Source organism: Lissotriton helveticus, chromosome 3_1, assembly GCF_964261635.1.
Source record: "Lissotriton helveticus chromosome 3_1, aLisHel1.1, whole genome shotgun sequence".
Lineage (NCBI taxonomy): Eukaryota > Metazoa > Chordata > Amphibia > Caudata > Salamandridae > Lissotriton > Lissotriton helveticus.
The window spans coordinates 2099838851-2099852558 of record NC_136061.1 but is presented as its reverse complement, the minus strand read 5'-3'; the positions used below and the strand labels follow the sequence as shown (position 1 = coordinate 2099852558).

General features: G+C 46.4%; 1 protein-coding gene across 4 annotated transcripts in view; it reads left to right on the top strand.

Moving 5' to 3' along the window:
* Window positions 1-13708, top strand: part of FES (FES proto-oncogene, tyrosine kinase) — a 498639-nt gene that overhangs the window by 425432 nt on the left and 59499 nt on the right. For all 4 annotated transcript variants that reach the window (XM_078683274.1, XM_078683270.1, XM_078683273.1 and 1 more), the window contains exon 16: window positions 2898-2992. In XM_078683274.1, the coding sequence (XP_078539400.1) occupies window positions 2898-2992 (95 nt within the window). The remainder of the gene's footprint in view (window positions 1-2897; window positions 2993-13708) is intronic.

Genomic DNA, 13708 nt, shown 5'->3' with positions numbered 1-13708 from the left:
CAGGGGGTAGCTCTTTCACCAGATCTCTTTCGTGATTTGCTTCAGAACCATTGGGGCGAAATTAAACGTATTCATCTTTTTGTTAAGTTTGTTAATATTGCGGAAAATACATTTCAAAAAGTAGATGGTTTAAGTAAATGAATTCCGTGGTAAATTAATTAAGAAAAATACTGATTTGGCTATAAGGTTTATAAAATGTTTTTAAAAAATAAAGAATTATATATCGAATTTTTTTTAAGGAAGACTGTTTTAGTTATTTTATAATTGTATAGTCGAGTATTGCCCTAGTACAGTGGATGCTATTTTAAAGCATTGTTTGTGTCTTTTTAAGTTTATTGTTAGAATTTTTAAATAATGTTCATGGAACTTGTTGAAAGATTTTACGGAAAAGATTGAATTGGCAGCAAAATCTGGATATTGAATGCACATTGCACTTTCTTTAGTTTGTGATCTGTTACAAACTAATCTTTGAAGTTATAAAACTAGCGACAAGCAGAAGTTAGGTTAGCACTGTGGTCACATGTATAATATTTATAAATCGACCTTGGTAGTGATGCACATCGCACTTTATTATTGCTTGTGAATGGATAATAGAAAAATAACTGCAATAAGAATATGTGCTGCTAATGTATGTCACTTTAGTTAGATGATGCTAAAATAGAGTTTGCTGCTTGCATAAGGCACTTTAGTAAGCACAATGCACTTTAACTATTTTTATGTAAGGTTTTATATAATATGTTATAATGTTATTCATTAACTCAGAATTGGTGGATCTTTCCAAGGATGTTAAAAAGTTTTGTGTATATTTGTTTGTTTTTCTTATGTTCTTCTTGTTTGTAATGATTTTAATTAATCAACAAATAAATTACTACTACTACACTCTTGGGTACCCTTCACAAGTTTGTGGGAGGAGAGAACAGTGGGGTGTTACCTGTATAGTATTGTTTCAATGCCATTTTTAAATGTACGGCGCCAACTGCTTGTGTACAGCGCTTTATCAAGGTGGATGGAACACAATGGTCAGGTGTACAGCATGCTAATGAACTTTCCGGTGCTGTCCAAAGGGGGCATTGGCGGACACACAATGACGGCTCCAGTCTGTAATGTTCTGTTGGAGTCGTTGAGAATTAATAGGGTTTTATGGGTGGGTAATTATGCGGGAAGGCGTTATATAGTTTTGTTGCTCCTCGTCTGCTTTTGCAACTCGGACTGTGTGATTAGGACAGCTCAGTGGGTACACTACATGTTACAGCACGCAGCATGAAGGGCAGTTTTCAAACGTCACATTATTACCCATTATTCTGGAACGCCTGGCGCGTTATTTTTCAAAATGTGGGTGTACATTTAAAATGCTCACTACTGATTTAATTTTAATATTGTGTTTGATAGTTGTCACTCGTAACAGAGTTTTAAAAGTCGCTTTATAGCGCAGTATTAGCATGATCCCGTTAATGCAATAAACGTTTATATTTTACACCTCTCACTCAACGCATGTGCATGTTACCTATTTATGCCATGGTGTTGCCCCATGTGTGCCTAGGAGTTAATGTGTAAAGGCAGCGGATGTAATCATGCATTTCCCGATGATGTTGGAGACTTTCTCGTAAAAGCTTTCTTTCTTGAAAGTCTCCCAAAGGTGCTGAAGGTAAAACTAACTGGGTGAGAAGGGAGGGGGGGACAAATGGTGAGCATTTCGCGGCCGCTTTGATGTTCTCAGTGGCCGCACGGCTCACTGAAAACATCAAAGCGGCCGCGAAATTGCTCCCAAAGCTGCAGGCGGTCAGATGGTGTGCGTGCTCCCGGCGCACATGCACTGTGTCCGATCTGCAGACTTTAGGAGCATTTTTGGAAGCCCTACAATACTCTTGTAGAAGCAACGCATTCGCATTGGCTTCAGCGAGAGCTAAAAATGGGTGCGTGTGGATCGCAACCCCAAACAGTCCTGGAGCTGCTCACATACTGTGAAAGCAGCTCCAGAACTACAACTTGGACATCCCCTTACTCAGTTAACACTGACATCACTAAAATTCTAGTAGATGATGGTCTCCAGTTAACTCCCCAAACCCCGTCTCCATAAGTGCTGCCTCTGTGTTGTGTAGTTGTGTTGTGAAGGCCTCCAGGAAAGTCATCAGGGCCCTCTTCCCTTTGTTCATTTCGAAATCCTTCAGCAAGTGATTGGTTTCTCTTCCTTTTTCACAGTACCTGGACTGACCATTAGGCTTTTAAAGTGTTGGAACCTCTTAGATGTACTCTTTGTCATGATGTTTACTACAGCATGTACATTAGAGGACCACTTGAAGTTAGAAGTACTGCGTTATTCATTTGAGTGTTTTCTACGTGTTCACCGATTGTGGCTGGCGCTAACAAAGGCTGAAGTTTTTAATTGCTCTAAACTCGGGGTTGCTCTGACATCTGCAAGAAGCAGAGCAGAATGGGGGCAACTCCCAGAACTCACATTTAAGATTTGTCTTGGAAGCACTGTTGTGTTCTTGTAACTGTGTGTGTGCATATCTACGCATGTTGAATGTATAGATTTTGTTTGTTTCTATCTATGTAGTTTTTCCCATGTCCCGGTGTTTAACTTTGTATGAACTTGTGTGTGGGTATATGATTTTCAGAGTGTCTTGAGGAGAACTAACATTAACTTTTTTCCCACTGAGGTTTTGTCTTTTGCTTCCTTAAACAGTAACATACCAGAATTGCTCAAAATAGAATATTTTGGTGAGTTCTAGTGCTTCTCAACAAAGTGCCAGTTCTAGCTAGGAGGTTACCTGAGGAAGCATTTGAACATCTATCATTCTGGATTATCACTAATACGGCCATGCTTCATGGATGTTCTCTTTCTATGGCGCTGTGTGGAAAGTCCTTCATTCATATTAACTTTTCTCTCTTTGTAGAATCCTGAAGCAGTATAACCACCCCAACATTGTCAAACTCATCGGAGTCTGCACCCAGAGGCAGCCCATTTATATTGTCATGGAATTAGTTCACGGTGAGTAGGAAGCAAACTTGCAAAGACAAATATTGACAAAATCTAAAAATTCAAGAAACACAACTGATTTTGGAAACCACTGATACCATTCATAAACACATTCCCTTTTCTGAAATCCGACCCCATTGATGCAGATTGTTAAAAATACATATATATATATATATATTTTTAAATTATTTTATATACAGTATACAACCACGAGTACTGTTGCAGGGTTAGCCACGAATGGCAGTAGTCATTCGTACAATGATGCATATGTAGGTATCCCTTACCACTTGTATTTTGACAGTGAAAGAGATTTAAGGAGGAAAGGACAGAACTAAGAGAACAAAAAGTACCACAAAAAGCCCTAACTCATCAGGCGAATGTTTTTTGTATGAGTAATATACAGGCAATAAAGGAAATTTAAATTGTAAGAAGGGCATTCACATTCACATTCACATTCACATTCATTTTACGGTTGCGGCATTCCTCTAGTCTATATCAGCAAGAACTTGAAAAGAGTTGACGGGAGAGAACAAGACAACAAGTGGTGAAGGAGAAAACAGGGTAAAACCGCCTGAAAGCTGAAAATCACTCATGTGTTAGAGAAGGATTGGCTGGGTGCCTAATTTGAGACAGTGGTTGCCAGTGGGAGACCATTTTGGGGACCAGCACTCAGACATTCACGAGGGGAAGAGAGAGAAAAACATACATAATGAAAAGACGGAGGAACAGAAAGATGGAAATCCGTTATAATGGGAGAAAGCAGGAACCTGCAAAAGTGAGACAAAAGGGGCAGGGAGTGTCTGGTAGTGGATTAATGAGGCATAAGAGGGAATAAAGACTATGCATCCTTGGTATTGGGTGCCCTAACATTTAATTGCACTAGCTGTGGGCTTCTGAGCAGAGCTTTGGGCACCAGCCCTCATTCTTTTAGAAATTAAGCACTGAGTAGGCTAATTTCATAGGGTGTTCCAGGTCAGTCAAAAGTAACAGAAGGAGCTACTGTATAAGGTAAATACACGACCCCACTCAGGTCTGTATAAAAAGCCCTCACTCACCTACCTGGTAGAGGTGACATGCTTCATCATTGGGCCCCACTGGAGAGGCCGAGTGCCTCCCCAGTGTGCTACAACTACCCTCGTCAACCGGATCCCGTAGATGGGTACGGGATCCGGTTGACGAGGGTAGAGACAGGTACCAAGAGGGTGCTTGGCGTCGAGGGCGGTGTGCCAATTACGCCATTACCCCTCTCCCGTGATCCATGATGTGCTTACTCCTCACCATACAAGTGCATTATTTTTGAGTCTCCCAAACGGGGAGTACTATAGGAGGCTGGCCCTCCTTCCACTTGCACTTTTTTACACTTGTTTACTTTCACGTCCCCAGGTCAGGGTGGTCCTTAGCGCATCCACACCGCGGGGGTTTAGTTCACTTGTCCTGATGAATGCCTGGTAAATTGACACCGTTTCAAGGCAGAAACATGTTGACTGACTATTTATAGTGGAAATAACCAATCAATTTATTTGGCCGTATTTTCCACACTTTAACTTTTAACATGTCTAAGTGATCAAACATTAAATCTTTTTTTGATACACCATAGTCATTTTTAACATCACTATCACCCTAAAATCACTCACTTTCACGTCTATTCACAAGAAACCTGCTCCGCAGTAGTTCTGGCGTTGTAGCACACTGGGGAGGCACTCGCCTCTCCAGTGGGGCCGAATGATGAAGCATGTCACCTACCAGGTAGGTGAGTGAGGGCTTTTTATACATACCTGAGAGGGGTCGTGTATTTACCTTATACAGTAGCTCCTTCTGTTACTTTTGACTGACTTGGAACACTCTTACTTTGTTGAAATATATACAACCGGGGACTAAGAGTGTCTCTACATTCTCCCTATCTCTCTTTTTGTTGACCTCTAATGTCATAGGGCAACTAGTAGCCATTGACTAGTTCGGAGGATGATGCTCTTACTCGTTGGGGGGGCTCAGGTGTAGGAGAGTAGGGTCTGCTATCCTATGGTCACCCCAAATTTTTGCTTTTTGCTTCACTGGTTTATGACTTAATGTGGCTGTGGGCCTGCTAATCAGACCCACAGCCTGCTGTTCTCTCTCTAAATTGTAACCCATGTACTTTAGGTGCATAACGAAATTGGAACTGGTTCACCTTATTGGCCCCTGTAACAGTGTACCCAGGTACCCAGGGCATAGGTGCTTCCAAGGCCTACCAGGGGCTGCAGCATGTATTGTGCCACCCCTGGCCTGGCCTCCATATTTGACACAACTGGCTGATCACTCAGCTGGGGTAAGTCGGTGTAACCACCCCTTACTTAGGTGTAGTATGCCTATACCTAACCTAAAATGGACACATATGTTCCTGTCAGCCACTCCTATGGAAGGCCTCATCAATCCTGGAGGCAGAGTGCTTGGAAATATGTGAGATGGTGCTCTGGCATGAGCTGAGCCTGTCTGCAGCTTTCGGAACCATGTCCTTTAGCTGTTTCATGATATTGCCATACCATATACTCTTAAGTGCATTATGAACCTCGCGGTTAAATGCTATCTTGGGTTTGGCTTTATCAAAACATGTCGAGTAAGGTGTCATACGAATTGGAATACTACCCCCTCGCCAGTTCTGGCGACGGGGGTAGCATTCCACCCTTCTAGAGGGACACGACATGTACCTAGCCTGAACCCCGGTTAAAGTTAAACAGAGCCTTAGCATCCCAAAATGGATGCTGCCACCACAGACACAAGTCTGACCTCCTGCTGCTGGGAGTCCTTCCAGCGAGGGCAGCTTGGACAAAGGGTTTCCTGCCTGGGGAGGTGCTAGCACCACTCCACACAGGATTTTGTGTATTGGGTAGGACAGGGCTGAATAGAATCAGACATGCCTGGGGCACACAAGGTGTCCCTGTGCATAGGCCAGTTCAAACCGGTGCTGGGGCTTTCCAGCCCCAGTCCTGGCGCGAAACTGGACAAAGGAAAGGGGGTGTAACCACCCCCCTTCCTGGTTCCACCCAGAGGAGGGACCTAGTAGGTGATCCGGCCCCCCAGATTCGAATAAGAGTGGGAGCTGTGTCCTGAGACTTCAGATCATCCTGAATCAACTTGAAATACAGAAGAAGACTGGACTTCGACATTCTGATGCACAGAAGACGGAAGAGAATCTCCCTTGTGGCCAAGGAGTGACCACCCTGTGAATACAGGCACCAACCAGCAACTCGACGTCTGCTTTGCCGCCGCCTCCCGCCGGAGCCTGACAAGACCCAGACTCCCAGACTTCTCACCGCCCGATCCACAGTCCCTGCAAAGAAGGGACCCGTGGAGGCACCGAGAGACGTGGGACCGGACCTCTTGGAAGACCCCCGAAACGCTGACTGCACAGCATCAGAGGCACCCTCGATGCTGTGCTTTGGAGTTTGAGAAGCCCCAACCTCGAGCAGCCCTTGCACCGAAGATCAGCCATCCAGCATCTCCACGATCTGCGTGGGGCCCTTTTGCACTGTGCCACTCGACGCGCCATCCCGGCCACTTGCCACGTGGCTAGCGGCCATCTTGGCGACGAAACCTTCGATTTACACTGCGGGTCTGGTTGCTCCAGACTTGCCCTCACTCCTGTAAAAAGGAGTACCTGCTCTGACCTTGCTGGTCCGAGTAACAAGCCTTTTTCGATTCCTGCGTGGCTTGCATTAGCCAAGGCCTGTTTGCTCCAATCAAGTTGCCGACACCGCCAACAGCGAGAAGCCTGCGTGGGACAGCTCGTGACCGACTCGTGGATGTCTTCGACCCCTCGTGTCCACGTGGCTGCAGAGAGAAGCTACACCTCGACGCCTGTTTGCACCCGACATCGCCTGGTTCCACTCTGGTTCCACGGTAGTCACTGGCTAGTGACTTTGAACATTGTCCCCTCTGCTTTCAGGTCTTCACCTCTTCAGATCCACCCTTGGATCCACCGGAACTCTTCACATCGAGTCGCCTGCAGCATCTTCAGCTCCAAGCACCATCGACCTGTGTGACGAAACCCGACACTACTTCGACCCTGTGCACCCGCTTCCTGTGGGTGAGGTAACTCAGCTCCGCCGGTGTTCCCACACTGGTACACACCTCTAGGGTCTGTGTCTAAAGTTTCATCCTCCTAGGTCACTCGGAAGGTTCCTTTTTAACTAACTTTGTAACTTTTACGCACCATTGACATTGCATTGGTAAAGTGTGCACTTTCCGCACTGCACCCGAGTCCCGCGGGCCTTTCCTGACTTCTTCACTGCTAGTCCCGAACAGCTCCAGCGATTCCCCAGGCCCTAGGCCTCTTCACTTTCCCCATAGTGGTTCTTATACCACTATTTTAGTATATGGTTTAGGTGGCCCCTAGGGCTCATCCATAATTGTGCAACTTTTGTGTATTTAAACTGTGTTTTTTTTTAACGCATTTGCTTCTGTGCTCATAAAGAGTATCAGGGTTATTTGTAGAAATAAATCTATATATATTTTCAATATATATCTGTGTGGTGTCCTTTCATTTGGTATTCAAGGGATTGTGTACGGTAAAACAGCTTGCTTCACATGCCTTTACAGAGTTTAGCCTAAGACTGCTTAGTCCATGCTACCCCTAGGATAGCTTGTCTATAAGGTTGACTTTACAACCTGCACCATAAGGGTTGCTTGGCATGGTACAAGGTGATCACTAGAACTAGTGAGCATCATATACCAGGCCAACTTCTCACATTGGTGAGCAGCGGATTGGGATTTGAGCTTGCTGTTGTTTTACCATTACAATCTTTGAAAATATCATTTGAAAGATCATACAGGTACCTGATAGGTACACTAAAACAAGACTAGATATACTTAAGTTCTACTGAACTTAGTTGTTGTAGAGGATAGGGAGTAGCACACCCTGACTACAACTACTAGATAGGTTTTGTAGGAAAACACAAGTGTAGGTAGATTGCAACACATCCACCACACTAGAGCAATGTCTGGAGCAGAGGGATCCACTGGAACCACCTCTGTTGAGAGTGACCCTCCAAGGGCACCATCCAAATTTGCTATCTTTCCATTTAAGGAACTGAGGCAACTGTGTTCCATGAGAGGAATCAAAACAGGTCCTACTCCTACAGCAGGACACCTCAGAGAGCTGTTAGACCAGTCTGAAGCTCTAAAGAACTCCAAACCAGGCACCTCAGGGACTGGAGATGGAGGCTCTCCCACTGAAGATAACCCTGATGCCCCTGCCCCTGTTATCCAGATAGATGAGGAAGACCAGACCACTGGGAATACTCAGCCTGAGGAAGAAGAGGGGGAGGAGGTTGAAGAAAGTGAGTCTGATGATGATAGAGATAGCCAGGTGTTAGTCAGCAGGCTTAACCAGGCTAACCTAAGCTTATTTGGGACTGAAGGTAGGTCCAACCCATTTAGACCCCCAAATGGACTTAACCAGGAGCATAGGAGGAGGAGGAATCACTCAGGTGAATCCAATACTTCCCATGTTTCTAGAGGTTCTCATGGTAACTCCAGAAGGGAGTTCACTAGCCCTCAGAGAAGGGAACATGAGGCCAAATGAGAGAGGCTGAACTTAGGATCCAGAGACAAGAATTAGAAGTTGCCCTGGCCAAAGAGAAACTTGCTAGAGCAAGGCAGCCTAGAGAGAGTGGATTAGATTCCACTGGTGGCAGCACTATCCCTAAGGATAAAGACAGGTCCTATGATAATAGAAACCTGAGTAAGATTGTGCCCCCCTACAAAGTTGGGGATGATATCCACAAGTGGATGACTGCACTTGAGAGAGCTTGCAAAGTACAGCAGGTCCCTCAGGAGCAGTGGGCAGCAATCTTGTGGCTCTCCTTTGAAGGTAGAGGCCGAGACAGACTCCTCACAGTTAGTGATGGGGATTCTAGAAACTACCTGGTCCTGAAGAGTGCTCTGATTGATGGGTTAGGCTTAACCACTGAACAGTACAGGTTAATGTTCAGAGATACCCAGAAGACACAGACTCAGGACTGGTCTGAATTTGTTGAATGTGCCACTAAGGCTCTGGAGGGCTGGTTGCTGGGAAGTAAGGTTACAGACTATGAAGGATTGTACAATTTGCTTATGAAAGAACAGATTTTAAATAACTGTCAGAACCAGCAGTTGCATCAACATTTGGTTGACTCAGATCTAACCTCTCCCCAAGAATTGGGAAAGAGGGCAGACAAATGGGTTAGAACCAGAGTTAAGCAAAAGAACCAGAACCAGGGTGGTGACCAAAAGAAAACAGACCAGAAGGGTGGGGAGCAGAAAGCTAAAGACCAGAAGTCTTCAACAGGGCCCCAAACTAATACTGAGGGTGGGTCCCAAACTTCCAAGAAGAAGAAGAAAGAAGGTCAAAGAAAACCCTGGTGTGGCTTTTGCAAAAACACCACTCACTGGACAAGTGATTGTAAAAAGGGTGGAGCCACCAACACTGCAGCCCCTAAGGCACCTGCACCCACTAGTACAGCTGGCAGTGTTGGACCACAGACTAAGGGGGTAGTGGGTATCACCTTGGGAACTGATGGAGATTCTGACCTAGTCAGAGTCCCCACACAGGCTGTTCTGATCTGTGATGGGGAGATTGATTTCTCCCCTACTGTCAGTCCCAATAATTTGGGCAAGTACAGACAGACACCTTTAATTAATGAAAAAGTGGCTCAAGCATACAGGGACACATGTGCCAGTGTCACTATGGTGACACCTAGCTTTGTGGACCCTGGACAGTACATACCAGGTGATAATTACCTGGTGACCAATGCCAGCAATGTCACTACTACACATAGTGTGGCAATTGTTAACTTTTCCTGGGGAGGGGTAACTGGCCTAAAAAGAGTTGTGGTTAGTGCTGATCTCCCAGTAGAATGTTTGTTGGGCAATGACCTGGAGAGCTCTCTATGGTCAGAAGTTGAGTACAGGACTCATGCAGAGATGTTAGGGATATCATCACATGCCCTTGCTGTGACCAGGTCACAGGCCAAAAAGTGCCTCTCTGAACCTCAGGTCTTGGATCCTGGAACAATGGACCAAGTACCTCCCAAGACAAGGAACAGGAGGGCAAAGGCTGTGCCTTCCCAAATACCTACAAGTGAGGATCAGCCTTCACAGGAAGATGATTCTGAGACCCCTGAAGGAACTGTCCCTATAGAGCTTGAACCTGATCAGGTTGAGTTTCTGGGGACAGGGGGACCTTCTAGGGCAGACTTGGCAGACTTGGGCAGGCTCAGTTATCCTGTCCTTCTCTTGAACCCCTCAGACAGCAGGCTGCTGCTGAGGCTGCTGTGAATGCTCAAGGTACCCATAAGGTTTATTGGGATGATGGGCTCCTTTATTCAGAGGGTAGAGACCCCAAGCCTGGAACAACCAGGAGGTTGGTCATACCTCTGCAATTTAGGGGCTTCCTTCTTACCTTGGCACATGATATTCCCTTAGCAGGACACCTAGGACAGAACAAAACATGGGATAGACTTGTCTGTCACTTTCACTGGCCTCACATGTCAGAAGATACCAAGGAGTTTTGTCACTCCTGTGTAACCTGCCAAGCAAGTGGCAAAGCAGGTGGTACCACAAAGGCCCCCCTAATACCACTACCTGTGGTGGGGGTGCCCTTTGAGAGAGTGGGGATTGACATTGTTGGACCAATGGATCCTCCCACAGCATCTGGGCACATATTCATACTGGTGGTGGTGGACCATGCCACCAGGTACCCAGAGGCAATTCCACTTAGGACCACAACAGCTCCTGTTGTGGCCAGGGCCTTACTTGGAGTTTTCTCCAGAGTGGGGTTTCCTAAGGAGGTATTATCTGATAGAGGTGCAAACTTCATGTCAGGTTACTTGACAGCTATGTGGAAGGAGTGTGGTGTTAACTATAAGTTCACCACTCCCTATCATCCACAATGCAATGGGCTTGTTGAGAGATTCAACAAGACCCTGAAGGGCATGATCAAAGGATTACCTGAGAAGCTCAGGCGAAGATGGGATATCCTTCTGCCCTGCCTTCTGTTTGCTTACAGAGAGGTCCCACAAAAACTAGTTGGCTTCAGCCCCTTTGAATTGTTGTTTGGACATCCTGTAAGAGGACCCCTATGTCTGGTGAGGGAAGGATGGGAGTTACCTCTCAAAAAGCCCAAGCAAGACATAGTGGACTATGTACTTGGTCTCCGCTCCAGGATGGCTGAGTATATGGAGAAGGCCTCCAAAAACCTTGAGGCTAGCCAGGCCTTACAGAAAGCCTGGCATGACCAAAAGGCTGTCCTGACTGAGTACCAGCCTGGACAGAAGGTATGGGTGTTGGAGCCAGTGGCCCCAGCAGCACTCCAAGACAGATGGTCTGGACCCCATACAATCATGGAGTAAAAGGGAGAGGTTACCTACTTGGTGGACCTAGGAACTCCCAGGAGCCCCCACAGGGTGCTCCATGTTAACAGGCTGAAAGCATATGTTGACAGGGCAGACATGGGCTTGCTCATGGCTACAGATGAGGGGCAGGAGGAAGAGAGTGACCCTCTCCCAGACCTGCTGACTCAGAACCCTGAGGATGGCTCAGTTGATGGTGTGGCCTTAGATGGCAGCCTCACTGAACATCAGCAATATGACTGTAGACAGGTTTTGCAGTCATATCGACATATGTTCTCCCTGACACCCAGTCAGACTAACTGGTGTACCCATGTGGTGGACACTGGTGATAGTCTTCCTGTAAAGAACAAAATTTACAGGCAGCCTGACCATGTCAGAGACTGTATCAAGGCTGAGGTGCAAAAGATGCTGGAGTTAGGTGTCATTGAGCCTTCAGAGAGCCCCTGGGCTAGCCCAGTGGTTCTGGTCCCCAAACCTCACACCAAAGATGGAAAGAGAGAGATGAGGTTCTGTGTGGACTACAGAGGACTCAATGCTGTCACCAGGACAGATGCACACCCAATTCCAAGGGCAGATGAGCTCATAGACAAATTGGCTTCTGCCAAGTTTTTGAGCACATTTGACTTGACAGCTGGCTACTGGCAAATCAGGTTAGCTGAGGAGTCTAAAGCCAAGACAGCATTTTCTACCCCCAGTGGGCATTACCAGTTTGTGGTGATGCCCTTTGGTTTGAAAAATGCACCTGCCACCTTCCAAAGGTTGGTGAATCAAGTCCTTACTGGGTTGGATGACTTTTGTGCAGCATATCTCGATGATATTGCTGTCTTTAGCTCCACCTGGGAGGATCACCTGGTCCACCTGAAGGAAGTGCTAGAGGCTCTGCAAAAGGCAGGCCTCACTACCAAGGCAACCAAGTGCCAGATAGGGCAGAGTAAGGTTGTGTACTTGGGCCACCTTGTGGGTGGAGGCCAAGTTCAACCATTGGAGAGTAAGATTCAGACCATAAAGGACTGGACTCCTCCAACTACCCAGACTCAGGTCAGAGCTTTCTTGGGCCTGACTGGGTACTACAGGAAGTTTGTTAAGAACTATGGGTCCATTGTGACTCCTCTTAATGATCTGACATCCAAGAAGATGCCCAAAAAGGTTCAGTGGACAGAATACTGTCAAAGGCATTTGATGACCTGAAGAAGGCCATGTGCTCTGCACCTATCCTGAAGAGTCCTGACTACTCCAGAGAGTTTATTGTCCAAACAGATGCTTCTGAGTTGGGAGTGGGAGCTGTGCTTTCACAACTTAATGTAGATGGTCAAGACCAGCCCATTGCTTTCATTAGCAGAAGGCTGACCCCCAGAGAGAAACGTTGGTCGGCCATTGAGAGGGAGGCCTTTGCTGTGGTGTGGGCCCTGAAGAAGTTGAGACCATACTTGTTTGGCACTCACTTCAAGATTCAGACCGACCATAAGCCCCTCTTATGGCTTAATCAGATGAAGGGTGAAAACCCCAAACTGCTCAGGTGGTCCATTTCCCTACAGGGGATGGACTTTACAGTGGAGCACCGCCCCGGGACTGACCATGGTAATGCAGATGGTCTCTCCAGGTACTTCCACTTAGAACATGAAGACACAACTGGTCAAGGTTAGTCTACTGTCCCTGCGTTTGGGGGGGGTTTGTGTAGGAGAGTAGGGTCTGCTATCCTATGGTCACCCCAAATTTTTGCTTTTTGCTTCACTGGTTTATGACTTAATGTGGCTGTGGGCCTGCTAATCAGACCCACAGCCTGCTGTTCTCTCTCTAAATTGTAACCCATGTACTTTAGGTGCATAACGAAATTGGAACTGGTTCACCTTATTGGCCCCTGTAACAGTGTACCCAGGTACCCAGGGCGTAGGTGCTTCCAAGGCCTACCAGGGGCTGCAGCATGTATTGTGCCACCCCTGGCCTGGCCTCCATATTTGACACAACTGGCTGATCACTCAGCTGGGGTAAGTCGGTGTAACCACCCCTTACTTAGGTGTAGTATGCCTATACCTAACCTAAAATGGACACATATGTTCCTGTCAGCCACTCCTATGGAAGGCCTCATCAATCCTGGAGGCAGAGTGCTTGGAAATATGTGAGATGGTGCTCTGGCATGAGCTGAGCCTGTCTGCAGCTTTCGGAACCATGTCCTTTAGCTGTTTCATGATATTGCCATACCATATACTCTTAAGTGCATTATGAACCTCGCGGTTAAATGCTATCTTGGGTTTGGCTTTATCAAAACATGTCGAGTAAGGTGTCATACGAATTGGAATACTACCCCCTCGCCAGTTCTGGCGACGGGGGTAGCATTCCACCCTTCTAGAGGGACACGACATGT